This window comes from Ziziphus jujuba, chromosome 1 (genome assembly GCF_031755915.1).
Source record: "Ziziphus jujuba cultivar Dongzao chromosome 1, ASM3175591v1".
Taxonomy (NCBI): domain Eukaryota; kingdom Viridiplantae; phylum Streptophyta; class Magnoliopsida; order Rosales; family Rhamnaceae; genus Ziziphus; species Ziziphus jujuba.
In genome coordinates this window covers 4,286,540-4,303,784 of record NC_083379.1, presented here as the reverse complement: position 1 = coordinate 4,303,784, position 17,245 = coordinate 4,286,540, and the positions used below count along the sequence as shown (strand labels likewise).

General features: G+C 29.0%; 2 protein-coding genes across 2 annotated transcripts; one reads left to right on the top strand and one right to left on the bottom strand.

The window, feature by feature from the left end:
- Nucleotides 1–7,749: 7,749 nt before the first annotated feature.
- Nucleotides 7,750–10,743, top strand: LOC107411151 (GDSL esterase/lipase At5g45950). The gene is made up of 5 exons (XM_016018685.4): nt 7,750–8,129; nt 8,698–8,831; nt 8,952–9,185; nt 10,020–10,269; nt 10,428–10,743. The coding sequence occupies exons 1-5, from the start codon at nt 7,847–7,849 to the stop codon at nt 10,616–10,618; spliced, it is 1,092 nt and encodes a 363-aa protein (XP_015874171.3). The 5' UTR covers nt 7,750–7,846; the 3' UTR covers nt 10,619–10,743.
- Nucleotides 10,744–10,793: 50 nt separating this feature from the next.
- On the bottom strand, nt 10,794–14,818 carry LOC107410458 (GDSL esterase/lipase At5g45960). Its single transcript, XM_048469941.2, has 5 exons — nt 14,464–14,818; nt 14,052–14,182; nt 13,213–13,446; nt 11,241–11,511; nt 10,794–11,155 (listed from the first exon to the last, which is right to left on the bottom strand). Exons 1-5 carry the CDS (start codon nt 14,741–14,743, stop codon nt 10,962–10,964), a joined length of 1,110 nt encoding a protein of 369 aa, XP_048325898.2. The 5' UTR covers nt 14,744–14,818; the 3' UTR covers nt 10,794–10,961.
- Nucleotides 14,819–17,245: the final 2,427 nt, after the last annotated feature.

Genomic DNA, 17,245 nt, shown 5'->3' with positions numbered 1-17,245 from the left:
TAACTCGAAATTGACCCGTTACGACCCATTTATTAAACGTGTCAGTTTCAACCCGACACGATTATATATCTATTACAACCCATTTAAATTTAATTTTAAATTAATATTTAATAACTAAAAAATATTATAAATTAAAAATTTTATAAAAATAATTTTCTATTACTAATTTTTTAAAAACAAAAAATACATCTTTAATAAAACAAAAACATAAAAATAAAAAATAAAATAAAAAAATTTTCTGGTTAATAGGTTAATTTTCGGGTTAACGGGTTAATAGGTTAGTTTTCGGGTTAATAGGTCAATTTCATATTAACGGGTTAATAGGTCAACACGACCCGTTAAAATAATCATGTTAAACGGGTCGTGTCGTGTTGACCTGTTTATAAACAGGTCGGGTTAGTGTTTTAGGTACCTGACACGATTAATAAATGGATCATGTTCGGGTTAGGCATTTTTGACACGATTATTAAACGGGTTGACACGAACACGACCCACCAATCCGAATTGTCAGGCATACATTTGTAAACTTTTGAGTACCGCATTGTCATTTGTCAATGATGTTGACTTTCAAATTAATTAGACTCTTTAATTTATTTATATTGTCTGTCCAAAAGATAAGATCAGTGGGGAGCCACGTAAAATGGCCTCGAAAATTTAAATTATCAAATTATATTTTTGTAGGACAGCAAAAAAAAAATATATATATATATATATATATATTTTTTTTTGTAAAACGGCAAAAAAAAAAAATGGAATTAATTTGTTTATTAAGTGCAAACTTGTCATCAACTAATTTAAACAGTATGTTATTTCAAGGATCAATCATGTTCTCTAAATATCACATAAACATTATAAGTTATTCAATTTTTTTACAGTCAAATTAATCTTATTTCTATTTTATTTTGGTGAATATCTTATTTCTAATTTGACATTATAACTTTTGTTTATATTTTAGATGCGCGCCTCTTCATAAATATTGTTTGCGGTCAAAAATATTTATTATTATTAATATTATTAGTAGATAAATTATATGATTCTTTATGTTTCTGCTGAGCATATAATTCCTGGTTAGTTAGTTTATAAATAATTCGTGAATAATATGCATATGCAAGCAATTTTAATAAAATTTTTATTTTTCTATATTGATTTCAATTGTATGGAGAAAAATTAGTTTTTTTGAAAATAAAAATTGAACACATGTACCTTTTATCATATTATACAAGCTAAGACACATGGTTTTGTGAAAAAATAAATATTTTCAATTATTTTGTTCTTTTTTGTGACAATATAAAAAAATATGCACGAAAAATGCTTTTTTATTTTATTTTTTACTTTTCTCATTATTTTTTGCTATTTTTTATTTTTTAACATATTAAACTATATATTATTATCTTACAAATAATTATATTTTATCATTCATATTAAAAACAATTTATTTAAATATATATATATATATATATTCAATATTTGTATTTTTGTCTTGTAATTTTAATTTATAACTTATCATATGCATAACGTACAGAATTTATAAACTGTGTATTTAAGTATTTTTTTAATTGAAATTTTTGTTCGTATTTTCAAATAAATAAAACAATTTGTGCGTATATATATATATATATATATACACACTAGATTTTTGCCATTTCATATTTTGACTATGGTATATATTGTAGTTTGCTATTGCAATGTGCATGTCATATCAATGATATTTATTAATTAGGTAAGAAATTAGAAATAGTCAATATGTACTTCTATTTTGCATTATGAATTATGTCCAAAATGAAAAATCTCAAACTCTTGAGAAAATTACATTATGTCATCCATTTATAAAATTATTATCAAAAGTTCGATCGATTAAAAGTTCTCTTGCACCATATATATATATATATATATATATAAGTTTTCTTGCAAAACTTTTCGCACTAATTGATCCCCTCTATAAAAGGTTGCATATTAATTAATTATTTACTAACCTCTTGCCTATGGTGTAAATTTATTTCTACTAAATTATATAGATAACAACAGAATTGAAGGATATTTAAAAAGCATAAAATAGTAATGCGAGATCAGGTCGATCAGTGGCAAGCATGACTCTCTGATGTGTTGGGCGTATTGGAATTAATGGTAGGGAATTGCCTCAAAAGCGAGGAGGGCGTTGATATCAATTATTATTAGGGTAAATTATATTTAAATTATTTTAATTTTATTATAATTATATTTTTCAATCTTAATTATAAAAATTAATTGAAAAAATTGATAGATGAGTTTTAAGTATGATTTTTATAAATCATTAATATAATTATAATTAAGACAAAATTAAAGAAATCTAAATAATTTATTATTATTATTTACTAATAAAATGTTTTTAATTACAAATATATATTTTTTTATCATTACCGGTAATTCATGTATTGATTATTTTTGTAATTGACGTTATGATTAATTGATTGCTGCTATGGTTTTCACTATCCTGTATAGATTTTTAGCGTAGGGAAAAAACAACTAAGTATCATCACCTTGGTTGTGGTATATAATGAACCCTCGTTGTAACAAAAAGGAAAGAAAAATGTTATTTAGCTAAATATATATATATATATATATATACAATTTAAATTGTCTTGAATGGTTACTATTTTTTCCAAGCAGGCAATATGGTAATATAACTTCAAACTTAGCTCTTAGAAAAAAAAAATCTCTAATTTAATATATATTGAAAATTAATATTATAAATATATATTAAATTTGAGTTGTTGGTTATTGATAAATCACCAAGTTCATTAATTTTTTATTTTTTTTTGCGCAACAGCTTCATTAATTGTATATAATAGTTTTGCGTTGAAACATAAACAATAAAACATAATATCTTTTTTTTTAATAAATATTGAACTAATTACAATTTCATCTATATTTAAATTCAAATTAGATCAAATGAAGTTGATTCGGTTGATATACTTTTTGCATTTATAATTATGTGATTGTGAGTTTAAAATACTAAAAGATGAGAGCTGTTGTAAATGATAAAAAAAGAAAAAAAAAATTGAACCTGAATCTAAAAATGTTATTTTGATGAGTAGTTTTATCACGAAATTAAATTTCCAAATATAAACAAAATATCTTGTTTGAAGGCAAAAGACAAAAATAAAAAGCTTGGACATAATTACGAACAAGCAAATCTTACTTTTACTTATTTTTTAATTAACAAAAAAAATCTTATTTGTAATTTTTTTTTTCTATCTTACTTTTAATTGAAAGCCAAAAAAAAAAAAAAAAGGATGTATTTTCAATTATTTGATTAGTATATGTGAGCTTGATCTAGTAGTAAAATAAATAAAATACATATTCAAAATTTGAATTCAATCAAATTTAGATAAGATCCCTTTGTTTTCAATTAAAAGTATATTATAATCCATGTCAAATAAAAAATAAATAAATAAAATCGTGAAACGTGTAATACGAAAAAATTTTCTGTACACAGCGTGTAACAAAGTTGGTACACGTAATCAATAAAAAAAGATAATATATGCTAATTATTTTATAAAAATCCACATCAGCTTGCTAACTCCGTTAACCTCTGTTATCTTTTTATTTTTTTATTTTATTTCTTTTTGCCCCTTTTCTATTTTTCCCTTCACGCCATTTTTTTTCTTCCCAGAAAAATAGAAACCCTCTTTCCATTGAGTTTCATTCCCAAACCAAGTTGAAGTTTATTGAGTTCCATTAGGAAAAAACAAAGAAGTTCTCAATAATGTTTTATTCCGAGAAAAATAGAAGTCAGCAACAGTCTCTATGTCAATGCTTTGCGAGACGAAAGAAGGCAACAAATTTCTATTTTCGAAATCTTAGTCGGAGATGTGATTAATTTAAACACGGGAAACCAAGTTCCAGTAGATGAGTCGTTCTTGGAAGATAATTGTTGTTTGCAATTGGAAGAAGCAAGCATGACAGGGGAGAGTGACCCGTACAGAAGTTAAACATGACCAAAATCCCTTCTTGTTCTCTGGTATTGATGTGGTTGTCGGCAATGGTCGAATGCTCGTCACTTTGGTCGGAATGAGCATGACTTGGGGACGAATGGTGAGTAAACTTTAAGAAATTGGGTTCACTTTTTTTTTCCCCCCCTATGCGCCAAACTAATTTGAGAGAGCAGAGCAAAATGTCAATGAAAAGAAGGCTTTTATTTTTCTGGGAAGAAAAAGACTGGCGTGAAGGAAAGGTAGAAGAGGGGTAAAAAATAAAAAAATAAAAAAATAAAAAAATAAAAAATAAAAAAAAGAATAACATAGGATTAACTAGGTTAGCAAACTGATGTGGCTTTTTATAATATGAATAGCATATGTGGTCCTTTTTTATTGGTTATGTGTATTCTACCTTGGTACACATTGTGTAGAGAAAAATTTCTCCCGTATAGTACATGTTGTTCCTCGGCAAAAAGTGCATGCATTTAACTGCAAATTTATTTAAAAAAAAAAAAAAAACTATAAAAACTAATGGCCAAATTTACAATTTAAATATATATTTTTCTCAGGCACGGTTTTTGAAGTGACAATAGACGGAACTTAAAACAGAGAGTAATAAAGACATAAAGGAGTGTTTCACGACGAAAAATATTATTAGGTGGTGTTTGGTTGGTAGACCGGAAAGGGAAATGAAATTTATAGAAAAGTAATGAAATGGACTGGAAAAAATAATAGAATGAGAAAGAAAATGAAATGAATTTCTTTTGTTTGGTTAAACATTGGAATTGATGCTTGAATTAATCATAAAAATAAAATAATTTGTCAAAAACACTATTCACGTCATATTATTATATATAATAAAATTAATTAGACTATGCATAATACTTAATTTATAATCAAAATATTTTATTCAACGTTCTCTGTTTGTTTTCTACGATAATTTCTATTTATCTTATTTGTATAAAAGTCTTGTAGGACAAATTTTTTTTTTGGATAGAGAGCTTTCGACTTAAAAGACTTGAATTCCTACTTTTTTTCAGGAGAATTACAATGATTCTTAAAATAGATGAATAAAAATTACAGTTCATTCATTAACGATTTACGCTTTTTTATTTAAAAATTTAAAATATAGCTATGCATTGACATTGTGCAAGATCAGTTAAACGCAATAGTATCAACGTATATCCTCAAAATGCCCGATAATGTATGTATGATCCGATCTATTTATATATTATATATAACATTAATCATTGATAAATAAAAAGAATAATTAAGATATAAAATAAATACAGAAGAAGAAATCATAGAGAGAGAGAGAGAGAGAGAGAGAGAGTGGTGAGAGAGATTGTGGCAATTGTAAGATGTCGTAGAAACTAGAAAGGGAATGTGAAAAGAGAAAATATAGGGAAATTAAGAATTGGCATTAAAAGAAAAAAATAATTTTATTTTTTTAAGAGCTATTAATTTAAAAGTAAAATGATATATTTTATACAATAAAAAGGATTAAATGGAGGATTCCTCTAATTTATGGGAAGAATCCCACTCTACCAAATGGTGGAATGTGGATGGGATAATAGAATCTCCAATTTCAATTATATATATATATATATATATTTTTTTTTTTGGCTCAATTATATTTAATCCAATTAAATAAAGAAATAGAGATTCCGATGAAATGTTCATTCCATTACCCTTTTATTCCACCAATTAAACACCATATCAGGGTATACGAAAATGAAACGTGGTTGGTTTGAATCTTCAACACATCCCAGTGAGAAAGTAATTAATGCCTCGTATAGCATCGAGAAGCTCTCTGTTTTCTTTGATTTTTCCTCCTTTTTTTTTTTTTTTTTTCTGATTGGACGCTTCACTGATAATTTATTCTGCTAACAGAGTAGCAGATGTGTACATGTTACATGTATAAAGCATAACCAACATTTTCCAAAAAAATAAAAGCAATAAAGCAAAGAAAAATGGGGGTTCACGGTTGGCAAGCTGTTTGTCACTAATTAAATGCGATGCACATTAATCAAATGCCATATTTTATTTCAACCATAAATTTTGGCGTTGGACCGTGTCACCACAAAATAACTACTGGGCCAGTGTCGCGACTTTTACTTATTTATCACATTTTTTTTTTCTTTCTCTCTGTCTCTTTGAATTTGGAAACATCTTTTTTCTTTTTTTCTTGTTTTTTTTTGGGTAAAATTGAATTTGGAAAGATCTGGTGGTTGTTAGGTTATATATATATGCTGGAAAACACTTTGTACATTTCTAATTATAATCAATGGACCTACTACACATTTCACATTCAAATAATTAAATTGTAAAGAACTAGATATATTTTTATATATTAGGAAAATAGAGAAATTAAAAATTAGTTGCATGTTACATCTTGTAAAATAGATATTTTGAGTACTTTTTTAAAATAAAGCAGCGATTGGTTTTGCTAATCTGCTATTAATTCGGCCTCTACTTTTTGTAATGGAGTTCCCCTGTCGAACCTCCAACACATTTTGCTTTTTGATGTTGCTTAATGAAATCCTCTTTTATCTTTAAAAAGAAATATACACTTACCAAAGGCTGTGATACTGTTTATGAAGTTTTAATTATTAAGCCAGAAAGAAAATCATGAATACCTCACAGTTCCTCTTTATAGATTTTTTTACCCAGTTAATTTTGAAGGTTCAGATATAATAAAATGTTAAAAGAGGAGAGATTTTATCACCTTTAATTCATGATAAAATTTTCAGAGAAATTGTTTCTTACAAATCGGCTTTTGGGAATTAAAAAATTCAAACTCTTACAAAAAAGTGACTTTGCCACTCAAAGAATGTGTTGGAAATAGTTACTTAAAATGTGTAAATGTCACTCCAAAGTTAAAAGTAAATTTCAAACTAAACAACACATGAAGTAACTGTCTGACGAACAAACAAGAGAAAAGGCCAAACGACCGCCACGTGAGATGGTCGGTAATCAATATTGATTTTAATTATTGCAAACCTCAATTTTTTAAAGAGAAAGAACAGATTTATGTCACTGTGTTTCTTAGTTAATACATCTGCTATTATTTTCACCAAAAAAAACAGAAGAACAGAAAGAGATAAGGGTAATTATGGCGATCAATGAACATGTCCTTGATCTACCTAATATTTCATGCTATGCTAGAGAGAATATATATATATATATATATATAAATCCTGACCCAAACGAGATACGCTAGTACTTGCTTTTAATTGAAATTAACTAAGAATCAACGTTCACTAATCAAACATAAGCAAAAAGAAACCTGAATCACCACCCTTTGCCGTGTTAAAATGTTTATCGTTTGTACCTAACACATTAATCGACACCAAGTTTGGTCAACGACCAATAATTGAATGACTGTCAGAATCCATGAACTTGAAATTGCTGATCAAAAAGCAAAACAATTGGGACCCTTTTTATTTTTGAACAGCCAATATTTGTGAAAGAATTTCTATAAAATTTTCAACATAAATTAAATAATTTTCCATGAATTTGATGGAAACCGGCTGATTAATAGTAATAAGCAAAAAATTGTGCGTCCATTCACGATTGCCAACTGTATGTACCCAAATATGTCGATTATCCTATCTGATCGTAGCTCGGTCATTCAATTCTAAGCATCTGGGTTAGTAACCATACTTATGCTACAGTTTGCTACCATCATTAATTATTTTAGGTTTGCTAGCTTTTGCACATTTAATGAACAAGTGAAAACTAAGCAATTCCTGATCATTTGCCTATAAAAGAGAAGAGTTTGGGGTGGTCAATTCGACTATCACATATCCTCCAAAAACAAAGTGAGAGTTTGCGTTCTTATCAGTTTCAGCCATCAAGGCTGCTTTAATCTGCAGTGTATTATTATAATGATGGAGATCATTAGGGTGACACTGCTGGGGATGATCCTATTTCTGGCTTTGATGCCAATATTGCTCTTACAAGCTCTGGACATTGGCCAAGTGCGAGCATTGGCTGCTAGAAACAATGTGACATGTGTTTTGGTGTTCGGAGATTCCAGCGTTGATCCCGGTAACAACAACGTTCTTCATACCACAGCGAAAGGGAATTTCCTTCCTTATGGAAAAAATTTCTTTGGTGGCCAACCTACCGGAAGGTTCAGCGATGGAAGACTTTCCACGGACTTCATAGGTACTTAATTAATCCATTGAGCCTTGGACTTTTGTTAGTTTTATTTGAATGATTTCCTGTTAGTTATTAATTGTTTAGACGTTTGAGATGCTGAACTATACTGGATTATACTATATTATTTACTATGCAATCCAGCATCCCAAATGAGCTCTTTGTTTCTTGATTTTTTATTTGTGTTTATCTTTCTTATGTAGTAATCATGGTTACGTAGCCAAGTCAGCATTAATTAGAACTTGTTGCTTTTTATTTATTTTTCTGGATAGAAAGTTATTGCTTTTGGTTGACGAGTAAATGCATGTCTCTCTTTCTGAATGACTTCACAGCATTTAATTTTACTCTTTTGAGAACCACATATTTCTGTACGGTGAAAACGAGACCTCTGTCAACGTAGATTCAAATTTCAATTAAAGACAAGTGGTAAAAAGTAGTGTTTTTTTGGCCTGCATGCATATGTATGGTACTCCAAAGATAGGAAACACAACTAATTAATTTAGCGATTGTGAATATATCTATTACTATAATATATGTACAATAAATGATATATCTCTAATTTATGTTAATTTTGTAGCGGACGAAATATTTGGTTATAGGAAAATAATTCCAGCATATCTCAGCTCCAATATGAAAGAGACAAATCTGATACATGGTGTTAGTTTTGCATCAGCTGCTTCGGGTTACGACGAACTTACCGCCAACCTCTCGGTAATTAAGTAGTTAACAGCCAATTTTTCTACTTTCATTTCTGGAAATTAAACTAAGTAACACAATCCAATATGGATCAAGTTATGAATTATTTCGTCCATTTTATGCTAAATGGAACAGGGTGTATTATCTATCCCAAAGCAGCTGGAGTATTTTATGCATTACAAGGTGAAACTGCAAAAATTAGTGGGTGAGCAAAGGGCAGAATATATAATAAGGAATGCTATAATTGTTCTGAGTATGGGGACGAATGACTTTCTTCAAAACTATTACGTGGAACCAATTCGCTCCAAAGAATACACCGTGGAAGAGTATCAGAATTTCCTTGTCTCTCGCGTGGATAATTACATCAAGGTTGTTTATTCATCAATCTCCTTGTGTGTACTTTTATTTTTATTTCATTATATATCATGCTTTACGATCACGTATTGGCGTTAATTATTGGCTTAATTTCAACTAAATACAAAATAATAATAATAATAATAATAATAATAATTTTGTTAAAAAAAAAAAAGATGAAACTTTGTCTATGATTTGATAGAAGTGAATTACATGTATTGGTCTCATATATAAAGTATATTACATCTTTTTTTTTTTTTGCTGAAAAAGTATATTACATCTTTGAAGTTCATAAAATATCTCATTGTAATTAAAATAAACCTAGTTGATAATATATAGTATAATATATATATATATATATATATATATATATATATATATATATATATATATATATATATATATATATATATATATATATATGTAAATATCATTTTAGCGTACGTCCATTTATTACAGTTACAGAAAAGTACTGATCCGCGAAATAGGGTGGGGGCCAAAAGTCGGCCACTTCTTTGTCGACATCTCTCTTGATGAATTAATTCCCTTATAAATGAGATTCAATCGGGATGTTATTATTTTCACTCTCTTTCAATTATTGATCAGCCATTGTTTTCTTATTTAATGAATTAGGTAGTTCCTTGAAAACACTTATCCATACAATAATTATGTCTCTAAGAGAAAAAAGATATAAATAAATAATAAATCAATCGCCCATTGTCTAAGTTTTACATATTTTAGAACAAATTAAAGGGTAAATATGCAATTGTTTCAACTTTTTGTAAGGTGTTTTAATTAACATATATGCATTATATATATATATATATATATATTGAAATTTGGTTGCAGGAAATGTATAGGATAGGAGGGAGAAGATTAGTGGTGGTTGGGGTGCCACCAATGGGATGCATGCCTCTTGTACTAACAATCTGGGGAGACGGTCGTAAATGCGTGGACACCTATAACAACGTGGCTTTCTCTTTCAATTCAAAGATACAAAAGGAATTGGTCACTGTTCGATCCACAATTGGGATGAGAACTGCCTTTGTTGATGCTTTCACTATCATACAACATGCCGTCAACAGCCCACAAAAATATGGTCTGTCTCTTTTTGCCTTTTTATATCAATTTCTTAATATGATGGTTACTTCTTTTTTCTTTTTCTTTTTTTTTTTTTAATTTTTTATGAAAAGAAAAAAATTAAGTATTTAATTAATAAGTTAAACAAAGGGACTAATCCTAATGGGGAATATGCAGGACTTGAAGAGACATCAAAAGGGTGCTGTGGGAGTGGAACCATAGAGTATGGGGATTCTTGCAGGGGGATGAGTACTTGCAAAGATCCATCAAAATATGTATTCTGGGATGCTGTTCATCCAACACAAAAAATGTATAAAATCCTGGCAGACGAGGCTGTTGAATCTCTTAATCAAAATCTTTTAGCTTAGTTGATTCTCAAAGGGATATCTTATTAGTAGTTAGCCCTGCTTTTCCAAAACATCCCAATTAAGTAGTTCCAAATTTAACTTGGTATTTATACAATAAATAAATCAAATCACACCATTGTGTTTCATTCTTGAGATTGTTTTGCTAATTTATATTATTCATTACAAAAAAAAAAAATTATTATCATATATAATACACAGCATATATCCTCTATTATATAACTTTTTGGTGAATTTGTAGTCTCTCATATTACATAGACAAATTTGAAAACATAATAGAATAGAGAGAAGTCTGCTGTAATTATTTCCTTTAGATAAACAATAAACAGAATATCCTTAAGATTTTTTAATTTTTGATGAGAAGGTCAAGGACATGGCGTACAGCCTTAAAGACAATGTAGTATGCGGTTTGAGTAGGGTGTATTGAATCCCAAAATACATATTTAGAAGCATCTGGGCACGCAAATGACTTTGGATTACACATGAATGATGCTTCCAAGTATCCAGTTCCGCAGCACCCACTATTAACATCATCAAAACCTACCAATAAATAAATAAATAAATAAAAAGATAAGAAGAAGAAGATCAAACGGTTGTGAATTGTGATTTAGGCAATTGAGCTTACCAAAATTTGTTTGGCCTTGTATCATCTCCATCAACGGTCCATAAACATCGATGTAATAGATCCTACCACCAGAAAGTGATAAAGCATTATGCATAAGATGCAATTGGCTTTGGAGGATTTGATTATAGTTTGTTGCAACAGAGGAATAGTATTCGATGCAACCACGTCGGAGAATAGCATTCTCCGAGTTAAGAGTGATCACAATTGGCAAGCAGCCCATTGGTGGTAGCCCAACAACTCCGAACCTTCGAGCCCCTTCGGCCCATAAACTCTGAATAGCAAACATTCACAAAATTCGTTTGGTTATTTCTCTCTCTTTTTTTTTTTTTTTTTTTTGGGGGTAATTTATTCGTTTGGTTAGTTAAAAATATTAAAAGTGGTCCAAATAAATATATATATTGTTTAATTTAAAAGTTATTTTATATGCCCTTAAATAAAAAAATAAAAAAACTATATGCACACGAAAAAATATTAAAGTAGAAAGAAAAGTAGAGTTTTTTTTTTTTTCTGGGTAATATTTGATCATAGAATTGTAATTTTTTTTTTTTTTTTTTGGGGGGTAAAAGAGAGAACTCCAATTTCCTATTCTACAGACGAAGCATGGCACGTGATGATGGTTAACTAATCTTATGTCGGATGAAGCCTGCCCAAACTTAATGGTGACCCAGTATGTAGGCCCACGCTCTTACTCTGTTCCATCAATGCCAAGTCGTTGTGGGCAACTAAAGGATATTATTTTGGGGAATTTTAATATGTTCAAAGCCTCAGACCATAAATCAACTTATAACAGTCCAACCCTTCCTTCTCTAACAAAGTTCAAATTCCCCAATTCCATCATTAAAAATTAAAAAAAAAAAAAAACTTAATAATAATGATAGTGAAAAACTCTAGTTTCCTTATACAAATTTCTTTGTCAATGCAAGAGAACTATATTAAAGAAAGAACATAAAAAAAAGTAGCAAATGTTTTGAGACTTGCCCATCCGTCCCATCATGCATATTATATTTGGAATCTCAGGCGATAAGGAAATTAAAGAGCAATAGAGCATGGATGAGTTACATCGAACAGAGGATGACAGGTAAACAAATTGATTTCCCATATTTAATGGTTCTACCAACTTGAAAGATCTCCTAATTAAAAATATTTTAGTAAAATCACTTTCAACAACCACGTTCTCTATGATCTAGTTATATAGAATTTAGTAAGCTGGCTGTAGAAGAATTAAGATATTTTCTTTTTATTTTCTAATCACCATCTTCCCATTTATATATATATATATATATGGAATTCAAATTAATTTAGGCTTAGTTGGGTAATACTTAAATTCTAAAAGAATTAGTCATGGTTATTCTGAAAAAAAAAAAAAAATCGGCTTTGAGTGTGGTGAAAAAAATTAGTAAAGAAAGTATGTTGCAAGGTATAAAAAAATTACAAATAAATATTTTATATTTATTAAATTAAATTGTTGTAAATTTTATCATTATCAAAATGGACATGATGCATATTCAAATCTCAATTTCAAAAATGTTTAAATTAAAATATTGCTTAAAATATTTTAAAATTTTTTTGTTTTGATAAATGGTAAAAATGTCACACTAAAATATATGATTTTTCATATTTTTTTTGTCCAAAGCAACCAACAGATTATTTGTTTACATGTATATAAACATTACACTTATTTAGATATTTAAGTGGCTGATTTATATTATAATTTTTATTTGAATTTCTATTTATAAAAAAGTTTTAATGTGAATATGGTTATTTGATAGAATAAAAAATAAATATAATATTATATTATATTAATTAATTCATTACTTAAAGCTTTTTTAGAAATTGGAATCAAATTTTTATAAAAACTACTGCTACATTTTTCAAATAATCAGCTTCAGTTGTACTTTTATCAAACATCTAAATAGTGTTTTTATATAAAATTAATTCTACAAGGGTAGGTGGTTAAGAGTTAGATCCAAACCTGTACGAAATCTTTTAGATTCTGGATGATAAATTGCTGGTAGTTGGAGACGGTATAAGTCTTTCTTCGAACAGGTAGGGTAAAATAATTGACAACAAAGTCATTTGTACCAGCACTAATGATGAAGATGGCCTTCTCGATGTGACTTTCAGCTTGTTGCTTTCCAATGGCCGATTCTAGCCTTTTCTTGTACTCTTTGAAATATTCCAATTGTTTCTGTATGGGAATGACATTCTGGAGTTCAAATCAGAAAAAAAACTGTAACTAAATGAGACCCACTTGATTTTTTCGAATATTTTATCAAACACAGAAATAAGTTTAATTTGTACTGTTGATGAATTTAATTCACACAACATGCTGTTTAACTTTAACTATATATATATATATATATATATATGTATATATGCAAGGCTAGCACCTAAAACCCAAAAAAAATAAAAAAATAAAAAAGGTGTGAATTTCAATATGAATAATTGTCTTGTATGTTGCATAAAACAAAATTTTAATTATAAATAAAAATTATTGTAATATATTAAACTGAGACGGTTCTGTTTATCATGTCACCTTGCAAGTGTGTAATTAAGAAATGTGAATTTCTGAAAATGGTAGTATATGTAATGGGGAGGAATTTTGGAATATTATAAATTAAGCATTTAAGGCAGTTCGAGAATATTTCCCTCATTTCTTATATACAAATTACCTTAGTAAACTAATTAATCTAAATTAATTTAGAGCAAAATCTGACTAAGAAATACTTGATTAATTGGTGATGCATGAAAGAAAATAAATAAATATAAAATAAGAAAATTTTTTAACAAGGGAGAAAGATCGAGATTTACACTTAGCCCCGATGTAAGTGGATCAAATCCAGAGCCAGCAGAGGCAAAGCTTACTCCTGTCATCATCTCCTTGATGCTGAGACTGGGGTCCAGGTATGGAGGTACAAATTCTTTGATACCCATATATGAAGCTGACACACAAATTAAACAAAAAACCCATGTGTCATTATCACTGCTATCATGCATATTTATAATCAAATCTTTTTTATTAAATCAAGCATATATTAGATAATTTTTCTTTCGGAAAATTCTGGAGAAAATTTATCCGAATTCATCCTATTATAGATAATAAAAAATTGTAAATTTATTATTGATAATATGATGATTTCTGGACAAATTTTATGTCTACAATGTTTTTAGAAGAAACAAAAACTATATATGTATACGCACATATAAGAAACCAGAAACCTACCAATATAGTCAGTGCTGAGTCGGCCATTGGTGAACCTGCCAGTGGGTCTTTGGTTGATAAAATCTCTCCCATATGGCTGGAAATTGCTCTTGAAAAGTGTCTGTACGTAGTTGTTATTTCCAGGGTCGACTGTGGAGTCTCCAAACACCAGAAGAGCTGAAACTGTGTTGGTTGTGGAAGGTGTTTGCTTGGTTAGAGCTTGAGATGCTTTGGGAGTGAACCAGAAAACATGAAGAAAGATGAGGAGGAGAGGAATAATGTGGCTGTTTGGAGACTCCATGGATGACTGACTACAAGAGACAAAAATTGAAATAAAAAATGGGTACTTGTTTTGCTTTGGATGTTTCTCATTTTCATTATATCTTATACTCTGGTTGCGTTGTGTGTACAAGTTGAAAATCTCATAATGACCAAAATGCCCTTACGTTTTCTGGAGACCTCCTTTTACAGGTGTACATACTTCATAGTAGATTGATGGTTGCTGGTAGTTTGGAAATCAAATCTTTTCCAATTAGTTTCAACTTCTCAACTAACAGTGTAATAGAAGCGCTCTCATAAGAAAAAAATAATAATAATTCAGAGGAGCAGCATATATATATATATATATATATGCATTTTATAGTAAACCGATCCTATGATAAGATCCACCAAGTTCTCTTTAATTACATGCACGCATGTTATTAGATGACAAATTGAATTAATATTAAAAGTAGTACCCCATGGTTTTATATAATTTGAAAATTGTGCAAACGTTTTACTTCAGAAATTGTCGTGGCAATCACATGATGATTAATATATATCACGTGTACACATAATGGGTCTCAAATACACTTTCTTAGTACAAGTTGGAAACAATATTTCAGTGGTTCTGCATATAAAAGTTCTTTTTTTAAAAAAAGAAAATTTAATTTTTGAAAGATTGGGTAGTCTTAAGGATAAGTTAACCATATATCAATATAATTTATACTATTGAAAGTAGTTTTATACATTATTAAAAAAAAAAAAAGAGGCTTAAAAATATATATGCTATACATAAACAAGCACAAAAATAGCTGGCATATGCAAAATTAAATTAATCCATACCGCGCATGTTTTTATCGAGAGATTGCTTTGCGGGAATTGAATTGAGTAGATTGTGATTAGTATGTCTATGGAGATAAAAGCATGCCCAGAGCTTTAAAAAGTGACTCTGTTACCCTTTCTACTTGTCTTTTGTGGTTGGGTAATTTTGCTCAAACCATTTTTTGTTTTTTTAAATTTCCCTCAAAACTTTAACCAACAAATATCTCCTAATTAATTGCCTCACTGTATGTATTGGAGTGGATGATAAGGGCAACATATAAGTTATAACCACGTGCATATGGGTCCAAGGGCAGAGGCCGTACGACCATACAAATTAAGGAGGCTTGTTGTGGCAAATTGGTAAATGGCCCTCTAGTTGTACTATATACTGTTTATATCTAAAACATACAAGTTTCTTCTCCTCTATTTCAAAGTATGTTCATAAAAAAATAAACAGGTATCTAGTTAATATTCATTTTTCCTCCCATGTAAAACAAGCAAGCCGAAACTGTTCCAAGTTGCTGCCAATCCATACATGGATGTATGAGAGAGGCTTTGTCGGTTTAGAGTTCCAAGCAATTAGTCTGCCATGGACATATAAATGTTGTAAAATTAGATTGGTGAAAGTGCAGGCCGGCATGACTTATTAGAGAAAGAGCCGAGCAAATGAACAGAACAGCCCCTGGAGCATTTGGTTCACATGGAAGCCTCACCTACGAGCAACTCAAACTTATACTTAACAATTGCTCCTTTATTTTATAATGAAATATCTTTATGTTTAGTCATTTTTTATTTTTTGCTTTTGGTGAATTATGTTTAGAGTTTTCAATAGCATGAGAATGAAATAGAATACTAATTAAAAAAGGAATTAGAATGGATTATTGTTTTTATATTGGAATGCTTTCTGTTTTTTTTTTGGGACGATGATGCTGGGATGTTTACTGAATTATTATGAGAATCACACATATTCTCGGCCCAAGATTTATTTTTTAAAATTTTTATGCTTAAATGGCCCAAGATATATTTGTTAGTCCACTAGAGGGTGGGTTATTTTAGTGGGTGGGCTAATTTGAGCTTGAATTCCAGAAAGCCAAATGGCCCAACTGGATTGGGTGGTTTTTTAATCTTTGGTTTTCAGCTTCTAGCTCAGCTTTTTGACGACCAAAGTCAACCGAAGTGAATTGTTCGCCATATTGGAGATCCACCGGCTCTGGCCTCTGGGTTAGAATAACAATGCTGAGATTTACAATCAGGTTCATACGAGAATGATTGAATGTTTTTAATGTCAAATTTTTTCTTTATTAATTTTTAAATTTATGATTTAAAAGTTAATAATAATAAAATATAAATTATTGATATATTAAAATTTTATTTAGATAAAATACATGTGGTGGGTAAAATACATGCCACAATATGTTGCAAGATATGCAACAATAATTTTTTTTCTATTGCACGACTTGCAAGTATATTTCGCTTGCTATTTAGCATATGGTTTTTCTCCAATAACACTTACATATATATATATATATATATACAGTAATAATCTAGTAGACTATCTAATTTATGCTTATTATTGGGTGTGTGGAGATAAGATTGACAAATCATACATAACAATATAAATTTAAAATAGATTTTTTTTTAATATTAAAAACTTAAATAAGAGAAAGTAAATTTTTAATGTAAACCAATTAAAATCTCGTATTTTATTTAAATAATACTG

Coding starts and splice junctions, on each gene's coding strand:
- LOC107411151 (XM_016018685.4), top strand. CDS start 7,847: ATGATGGAGATCATTAGGGTGACACTGCTGGGGATGATCCTATTTCTG. Junction 8,130..8,697: donor ACTTTCCACGGACTTCATAG/GTACTTAATTAA, acceptor TTAATTTTGTAG/CGGACGAAATATTTGGTTAT. Junction 8,832..8,951: donor AACTTACCGCCAACCTCTCG/GTAATTAAGTAG, acceptor TAAATGGAACAG/GGTGTATTATCTATCCCAAA.
- LOC107410458 (XM_048469941.2), bottom strand. CDS start 14,743: ATGGAGTCTCCAAACAGCCACATTATTCCTCTCCTCCTCATCTTTCTT. Junction 13,447..14,051: donor CACTTACATCGGGGCTAAGT/GTAAATCTCGAT, acceptor TTTGAACTCCAG/AATGTCATTCCCATACAGAA. Junction 11,156..11,240: donor ACAAGGCCAAACAAATTTTG/GTAAGCTCAATT, acceptor ATTTATTGGTAG/GTTTTGATGATGTTAATAGT.